This window comes from Pecten maximus, unplaced genomic scaffold, assembly GCF_902652985.1.
Source record: "Pecten maximus unplaced genomic scaffold, xPecMax1.1, whole genome shotgun sequence".
Classification (NCBI taxonomy): Eukaryota; Metazoa; Mollusca; class Bivalvia; order Pectinida; family Pectinidae; genus Pecten; species Pecten maximus.
Genome location: NW_022979408.1, coordinates 44,172 through 53,714, shown reverse-complemented (window position 1 = coordinate 53,714; position 9,543 = coordinate 44,172). Strand labels below are relative to the sequence as shown.

Genomic DNA, 9,543 nt, shown 5'->3' with positions numbered 1-9,543 from the left:
ACAGTACATAAGATGTAATACAATTCAGCGTTACTAGAATTAAAGATATAACAAATAAACATTGACGGGTCCCAGGTACCCGACACAGATCTGTGACTCTAAAGGTCCCAGGTACCCGACACAGATCTGTGACTCTAAAGGTCCCAGGTACCTGACACAGATCTGTGACTCTAAAGGTCCCAGGTACCTGACACAGATCTGTGACTCTAAAGGTCCCAGGTACCCGACACAGATCTGTGACTCTAAAGGTCCCAGGTACCCGACACAGATCTGTGACTCTAAAGGTCCCAGGTACCCGACACAGATCTGTGACTCTAAAGGTCCCAGGTAGAGTCCCAGGTACCCGACACAGATCTGTGGCTCTAAAGGTCCCAGGTACCCGACACAGATCTGTGACTCTAAAGGTCCCAGGTAGAGTCCCAGGTACCCGACACAGATCTGTGACTCTAAAGGTCCCAGGTAGAGTCCCAGGTACCCGACACAGATCTGTGACTCTAAAGGTCCCAGGTACCCGACACAGATCTGTGACTCTAAAGGTCCCAGGTAGAGTCCCAGGTACCCGACACAGATCTGTGGCTCTAAAGGTCCCAGGTACCCGACACAGATCTGTGACTCTAAAGGTCCCAGGTACCCGACACAGATCTGTGACTCTAAAGGTCCCAGGTACCCGACACGGATCTGTGACTCTAAAGGTCCCAGGTACCCGACACAGATCTGTGACTCTAAAGGTCTTGTGTATATTGTAATAACATAAATGAAGACATTCCGTAAGGGATCTTTGTGCCCACTATTGTATGATCAATTTCAGTCCTATATGAAAGACTGATCTTTTCTCTATTTTTCCCTTCTCTCCCCTCTTCTTCTAAATCTCTAAATCATTCGATAACATGTGGGACCTGCAAGTAGTCAAAGAAAGATCTCAGCACTTTCTGAAAGGAATAATAAATTTTCACTCTCAAAATACAAGATGGTCGCCTGTTAGCCATTTTGTTTCCCTGATCAGTTCAAAAATGAATGGGTACAACCCACAATCTGATAAAACAAAACAAAACAATGACAGGTCTGAGGTACCTGACACAGATCTGTGATTCCAAGGTCTTTAGATCTCTGTGTATTGTATGTACTTACATTATAATCTGAGACTCCGAGCATTCGGTTCTTAATTGATTATTATTAATAGAATAGTTGTATACTATTTTTGTATCTGTAAAATATTAAAGGATTCTTAACTAACCTTGTTATATTGGATATAAATTTCGAGTCCGTTATAATTCTAATAAAACACAACTGCCTTCATGAAATACATCTACATTCAAAATCAACATTGGCCTTTTTCTCTTCTTTGCATTTAAATCTTAAAGACAGGACCAATTAAGATTGCTCCTCAATTAAAGGCATGAAAATTGAAAGCCATTTCCAGCGGTCAGTTTGAACAGGTTTTAAGACTATGTCATGGCCTATTGCTAAAAGTTTTACCTTCCACTGATCCCCTTTCGTGATAATAGTAATATTATCATATCTATCTACAGTAATATTATCATACCTATCTACAGTAATATTATCATACCTATCTATAGTAATATTATTATACCTATCTACAGTAATATTATCATACCTATCTATAGTAATATTACCATACCTATCTACAGTAATATTATTATACCTATCTACAGTAATATTATTATACCTATCTACAGTAATATTATCATACCTATCTATAGTAATATTACCATACCTATCTATAGTAATATTATCATACCTATCTACAGTAATATTATCATACCTATCTACAGTAATATTACCATACCTATCTATAGTAATATTATTATACCTATCTACAGTAATATTATTATACCTATCTATAGTAATATTACCATACCTATCTATAGTAATATTATTATACCTATCTACAGTAATATTATTATACCTATCTATAGTAATATTATTATACCTATCTATAGTAATATTATCATACCTATCTATAGTAATATTATTATACCTATCTATAGTAATATTATTATACCTATCTATAGTAATATTATCATACCTATCTATAGTAATATTATTATACCTATCTATAGCATACTTGCCAACTTTCCCGATTTAGTCGGGAATTTCCCGATTCCAGACTCCCTGCCCCGTCTCCCGATCGTATAGATAAAACATAGTGTATTCTCCCGATTTTGGAGAATATGTCTTGATAACCCCGTATGGAGCCCCTATTCATCTTGTTAGATTCACTTAGGCCTATGGCAGGTAACGCTTGCTGGCTCGTGAAAGACATATGTGTGGGGCATTGGTCAGTTAACTGACCTGCTCACAGACCGTAACGAAATTCTGACACTTCACTGACTGCAAGGGTGACAACACCCCGATAAATAAACAATTAATTAAAACCAATTAAGCTGAGGACGCGTGATGATGGTTTTGTAGCAGGTCAGTCATGGTTGATTAAACGCTTGTAAATGGCTTCCTATACTGCCTTTGATGTCAAGCGCATAAACGACCTCTACTTGACAGTATATCTCGGACGGAAAAAGTGAAAACAACACTGGCAATGTTATCAACGGAGTATCAAATTTGACAGATTACTTATTGAAATGTTAACTACATTTAAACATTGGCTTATCTTTAGATAATTAGCACAAGGAAATAAATTCACAATAACGACCATATAGACCAAAGGCCTGGTTGCCGGTAGGTAACGTCGTTTCAATCACCGTAGCATCAGCATACTTCGTGTCAGACTTATTTAGGCAGAAACTTTCCCAATTCACATTTTGAAAGACAGAAACAAGTCCACAAATACTCACTTTCTTAAACTAAATACTGTCATGTTAAAACTTTGAATTTAAGTATCAGTCCCCACCTACAAAGCACTGAGTTGTAAGCCTATAGTGATTACAACTGCTGGTACAGCCCTTTTTTTCTTCTTGTATCATTGTCTTTGTTGTAATCCAAAGGAAACATTTTGAAATTTCATTCAGATATTATATTGTACTCTAGATATTTATCGTGACAGTTTAGGTATTTTCTTGTGAAGTTTACTGCTGGAGAGAAAGCTTGATAGAAAGTGATATCATTGTGATAATTTGCATTTAATTGACTGACATCTATCTTACAACATAATTTTCATAACATATTTAAGTAAATACTTTTATTTAGAGTGAACAGTGAGTTAAATCATTTCCAGAAATAGATAAAAATGATGTAATTTTGCAGTTTTTTTGTTTGTAACTTGTTGCTTATATAATTATCTTTCCAAACTTGAATAAAAAAGATCATTGGCCAAGCTTGAAATAAGTTTCCCCCCCCTTTATTCAGTGAGGGAAGGAAGCTTAAGTGTTCATGCAAGGAATTTATTTTCCAATAGCAAATTATCTCCCCTTAGGTTTTGTTTGCTAAATGTGTCGCGCGTGAAATGTGTTTTCCGGTCAAAAATGTCACTCACGCACTTTCTCCCCCATGAGAATTTTAAAAAGTTGGCAAGTATGCTATAGTAATATTATCATACCTATCTACAGTAATATTACCATACCTATCTATAGTAATATTATCATACCTACATGTATCTACAGTAATATTACCATACCTATCTATAGTAATATTATCATATCTATCTACAGTAATATCATTATACCTATCTACAGTAATATTATCATACCTATCTACAGTAATATTATCATACCTATCTACAGTAATATTATCATACCTATCTACAGTAATATTATCATACCTATCTACAGTAATATTATTATACCTATCTATAGTAATATTATTATACCTATCTATAGTAATATTATCATACCTATCTACAGTAATATTATCATACCTATCTACAGTAATATTATCATACCTATCTACAGTAATATTATCATACCTATCTACAGTAATATTATTATACCTATCTACAGTAATATTATCATACCTATCTACAGTAATATTATTATACCTATCTTACAATTCCAGTTTCCAGATCCCGCTTCCTGATTATCACTGAGATTTCACAAAAACTCTATTTCGGGAATAAATAAATTCATAAATGCTAATCTAGAAATAATTTCAAATTCTTGATTGATGAGCTAAATAAGGTCATGGCCTTTGCAAGACTCCTTATATGGATAACTGATAGTTTAGCCGCCATCAAAAGGTGTTATGTACAAATAAGGATTTGAATTGAAAATTTACTCGTGTATTAACACAAAAAATAATTCCCCACAAAATATCAGTGATTTACAGTAAACAGATAAATGGTTGGGCCTAAAATAAGGGCTTATTGCCAGATAAATAGCAGTGTATAAGTCAAAGAAATTGGGTCTCACAGAAGTTTTGCAGAGATAATGATTTGTGTATTACAGATTCACATAGTAATAGGAGGGCTGGGTAACAACTTACTGAGCTCAGTTAAAAAGATGACGGAAAAATGGCATTTTTTTCCCGTTCCGATTGTTTGACAGGTGATGTTGTTATCCACTTCTTGAATCTTTGCCCGATGGAATTGTCTGTTGTTTTGCTTTCTTCCTGCTCTTGGAAAGTTGGTAACGGTGCCATTGCTGGGGCTGATCCTACTGATTTGGGAGCTACAACTTTGTGATCTAAGCCTGGTTTACGGAACAAGCTTCCATACTTGTTCACAGCTCCTCCACAATATAATGACTGCATTTCTTTTCGGACATGTTTTGTCAGGGGTTCTTTGGTTAATACTGATGCTGCACTACCTGCACTGTGTATTTTGACTGGTGGGTCGACAATACTGCTGTCATCATAAGACTTCGCTTCGCCTACAGGATACCCTGAAACATTGACCTGGATGTTGACCTTACCGATGGCCTTTGACCCTGGTACTAAACTGAGGAACTGTGATAGTGCTGGAGACGATGCTGACCGATTCATACCGCCTTTCTTTTCCACTGTGAGATGTGCACCTCCTGAAAAAAAATAAACAGCAACTACAGACTACTTTTCTCAGTTCTCGCCATGTTAGTTCTCACCAGGACAGATTTTTCTTAAAGAGAAATAATTCAATATTAGAACTGAACAAGTTAAAAGAAATTATCTGAAATTTTGCTAACTTTAAAACACTTAATATAATCACAGCTTTTGACCTAAGTAAATGAAGTTTGTGAAGGACTTAATTGTGAACATATTTTAGTCTACTACAGTCAAACCTCGATGATTTGAACTTCGTTGATTCAAATTTCTCACTGTATCGAACTTTTTGCTTGGTCCCAAATTTCCTCAATATATAACGCTACTAACGAACCTATGTATGATTCAAATTTTTATAAATCGAAGTTTTCAATGTATCGAACTTTTTTCATGGCCCGTTAGCTATGATATTATAGGTAATTGACATCTCATGATTCGAACAAAAAGTTTACCTGTACTGACCACTGGACAGATGTTTGTCGTGACCCCCGTGGCAAGAGTTCACACCCCTCCCAACAATGCCCTGACTGACAATAGGGATAACGATAGCGTGTGTTGTCACTCCCGATCATGGGGTTAATTAATAATCAGACTAAATTGATAGATAAATGGTATATTTAGAACCGAGGACATATAACGTCAACAGATATGGTCATTATCAAGAAAACATCGATCTATTGTCAACCATGAATAATTCGAAGTCCCGCTGTTTTGAAGTTTTTCTGTTAGTCCCTTGAATTCGAAACATCAAAGCTTGACTGTATTTCAAAATTGATGATTACACAAAAATGAAGAAAGGGACTTATTTGTGGACAGGGGCTTTATTCCAGATTAATATGATATTAAAATTTCACAATAAAGGAATTAATTCTGGATAATATGTTAGGTAACAATAAATAATGCAATAGTTAACAGCAAAACACAAATTTGTACAAAAAAATTCTCCAGAATATAAAAGTATTTGTATTATTTACATTGTAAAGTGTTAATTAAGTCAGATAGATTTTGACTGGAATGAAGATCTGTTCATATAAATATCTCAACTTGTAAGTTTGTAAACAAGGGGCCCAAATGTCTGTTCATCTTACCAACATCTTGTAAGCTTGTTAACGAGGGGCCCAAAAATCTGTTCATCTTACCTACATCTTGTAAGCTTGCTGATGATATAGGAGCTCAATGGTATGTTGTAAGTTTGTTAACAAGATGAGGGAAGGTCTGTTTATCTTATCAGCATTTTTGTTTGTTAATGACGGGCCAAATGATCTGTGTACAAGTGGTCCAGTGGACCTGTATTTCTCATCTAGTAAAGGCACTCTAAAAGTGATTCAAGTCATGCTAAGCTTCCACTACATCCATTTTGTTTTTGGCTAGGTTCTATCAACAGCCAATATCAGGTCTACGGGCCTTTTGGTCATTGAGAGGAAGTCGTTTAAAGAATTAAGCATATTTTACTCCTTTGACCTTAAATGAAGGCCAAGGCCATTCATTTGGACAAACATGGTAGCCCTTCAGCCCAACATGCTACAGGTCTATGCAATATCATGTCTCTGGGCCTATTGGTTATTGAGAAGGAGATGTAAAAAGATTTTAGGAAATCTAACCCCTTTTATTCCTCGAATGCAGGCTAACGAAATTATTTTTATTTGAACAAACTTTGCAGCCCTTCATCCCAGTATACTACAGGATCAATATCAGGTCTCTGAGCCTCTTGTCATTAAGAAGTGGTTGAAAGGTTTTAGCATATTTGATCCCTGTGATCTTTAACATGTCATGGTCTAAGTCACTGATTTCAACAAAACAAATACAGTAGGTAGCCCTTTGTCCCTGCATGCTACCTTGGCCATTTTCAGGTCTCAGGGCCTCATGGTTATTGAGAAGAAGTCATTAAAATTATTTTAGAGAATTTGATCCCTGTAAGACCTTGAAAGAGGTCAAGGTCATTCATTTGAACAAACTTGGTATGCCATAGTGCTTCAGGCCCAATATCTGGTATTTGGGCTCCTCGGTTATTCAGAATAAGTTGTTAAAATGAAATAGTTGATGCCAAAGAGAAGACAGCTAGATGACGAGATGAATGGGGAGGGAAGGATAGACGATAGACAGAAGATGGACACCACATCAGAGCATATAAGCTCACTTGTCCTTCCGGCAGGTGAGCTAATAACTAACCAACATCTTGTAAGTTTGTTGATGAGGGGCCAGATGATTTATTGCTCTCAGAAGAAGTTGGTCTCCGAGAAGTATCAACACCAATGGAAAAGAGTGGTGGCTGGTGACCCTTGTTCAGTATAGGAGGAGTGTTGGGTACTCCGCTAAAGTTGTTACTGAAATCTACAGGAGCAGAGGTAGTCTTGGGCTCTAGATCCATTTGGAACAATTGGCATATGATGTCAGCAGATCAGATCCAGATGTTAAAAGTACACAAGCAGTATGAGCAACACATTCATCCTGTTGTTTTATACCAATTTCTCCTTCTTAATGATGCTCCCAAAATTCTGAAAGGCAAATGTATGAATTGACATAAATCACAAATCTATTTATTGGAACACAAATTGGCACCGAGATTTGAACCTGCTTCCATTTTGTTTATTCATATTCAGTATCAATTATAACAGTAACATGGCTTGATGTCATTATACTATTATCTCATTCTCGGACCTTAGGCTATGATGTATGTCAATAACATTATGGCCGAGGGAGTGAAATAAAAAGATAAATCTGATAGATTGGTATATATATAGCTGTTGGTAAATTTGATTGCTTATGCTCATTCAAAATATCTTTAAATTGTTGGACAACAAAAAACTGTCCAGCCAACTGCAAATCATAAACATTTCTTAAGGAAACTTCATATCTTAGTTCATATTTTAGTTTGTCAAAAGAAAAATGTAATGTGCCTCCACCTGGGATCAAACCTGTGACCCACACTCACCTAACAGTGAGGTCACTGCTCAAAAGATTTTAATTAGTCTAATATATAATGTGGCCACCAGTGTCCAGCCAAGTCGAATCAACACCCCCTTCAACAAAATAAACAATATGATAGTACAATGTAATACAATTAATTTTATTTAGTGTACTTGTAGCATACATATCAATAACTACATAAGCTCATGATTGGACTAATGACAAAAATGTAAATATCCAATAATAAATGTTAAAAATCACGATATGAACATTCAACAGGTTGGGAGCAGCTACAGGAGAAAGAGATAATATGTAGTGGCAAGACCAGGGTTCGAACCTCAAACACTTCGAACTCTAAACGGACACTCTAAGAATAATCGACTCAGTCCAGTTCGCGGGTATACCTTGCTACAATGTAAGCAATGCTTTAAACAATGGTTGGCAAGTTCGCCAATTTTGTAACAGGAGAAAGCTATCTGTGTTCGCAACCTGTTCGAAGTAGATAAACATGTGTAGCGGAACTGGACCGGGTTGATCATCGGCGACCAGGTAGCTCAAATGGTAGAGCATCCGGCTAGTGTTCGGAGGTCCCGGGTTCGAACCCCGGTCTGGCCGCTACATTTTCTCCACTACTGTTACAAAATTGGCGCCCAACTAAAATACCCACGGTGGTGGTATAAAGGTCTCGTGTGTCTTCGAGGGCGAAGACTTGGAAAAAAGGAGGGAGGTGTGTAGCGGGACTGGACTGGATCGATCACCGGTGACCAGGTAGCTCAATTGGTAGAGCATCCGGCTAGTGTTCGGAGGTCCCGGGTTCGAACCCCGGTCTGGACGCTACATTTTCTCCTCACCTGTTACACATGTAGGACTCCCATATGCACTTGTATATGGTATTTCTGTATAAAGTACATATCGAGAATAATTTTAACTCTGGTGTATTACTAGTAACAATTGGACTATGGATACCTGCCGCTGATACATCACCCGTAAAGACCAATGGCCACAACGTTAACACGGGCAGTGACAACTAACAAAAAGTCGACCCAAGAGATTGGTTGAGTGTAGCCATACATGTGCACCGCTTCATATTGCGCATTCCGCATGTTTGTAAATGAAAGAGCTAGCCACCTATCAGAAAAAATATACACAGACCAAATAAACATATCAGTCCAATGTGGTTACCTTTTCTAATTTTTGGGAACAAACTCTTCGGTAAACAGTAAACAAGCTGCAAACGGATGTTTTTCCTGCGCATGCGTTAGAAAACGAAAGTAAACAAAGAAGGTACTAGAATCAAAGTACTGAGAATCCTGTTGTAGTTCTATGTTATCACCCTTTTTGACGTCGCAGTGTTAGTCTGAGACCATTGTCATTGTTGGCTTATCTTAAACACTTCATCTCTTGGTATTGTTGGTATATACATGTGAAGGCTCCTGATTCTCTATTTCTGTAGATTTCGCGGAAGGGTTAAGGAAGGGTTTGGAGTTTGGGGTGGGGGTTATGTGTTATGGACAGATTCGTTAATGTATGAAAATATTACAATTTATCACAAATCATAACAAAATAATAAGTAGGTTTATTCTTTCAAAAGCAATAAATTGATAAATTTAAACAACTTCTAACTTCTTATGCGTTATCACTAGCGGATCCAGGAAAGAGGGGGGGGGGGGGGGGGGGGTCTAGTGTACATTGTTTTTATTTCTATGC

General features: G+C 36.9%; 1 protein-coding gene across 2 annotated transcripts; it reads right to left on the bottom strand.

Moving 5' to 3' along the window:
• Positions 1-778: 778 nt before the first annotated feature.
• Positions 779-9,074, bottom strand: LOC117318606. 2 transcript variants are annotated; one of them, XM_033873569.1, is made up of 5 exons: positions 9,019-9,074; positions 7,862-7,949; positions 7,099-7,424; positions 4,396-4,928; positions 779-896 (listed from the first exon to the last, which is right to left on the bottom strand). In XM_033873569.1, the coding sequence occupies exons 3-4, from the start codon at positions 7,295-7,297 to the stop codon at positions 4,405-4,407; spliced, it is 723 nt and encodes a 240-aa protein (XP_033729460.1). In that variant the 5' UTR covers positions 7,298-7,424; positions 7,862-7,949; positions 9,019-9,074; the 3' UTR covers positions 779-896; positions 4,396-4,404. The 2 variants fall into 2 exon arrangements, with proteins under 2 accessions (XP_033729460.1, XP_033729461.1); XM_033873570.1 differs by lacking the exon at positions 9,019-9,074 and having other exon boundaries at positions 7,862-8,407.
• Positions 9,075-9,543: the final 469 nt, after the last annotated feature.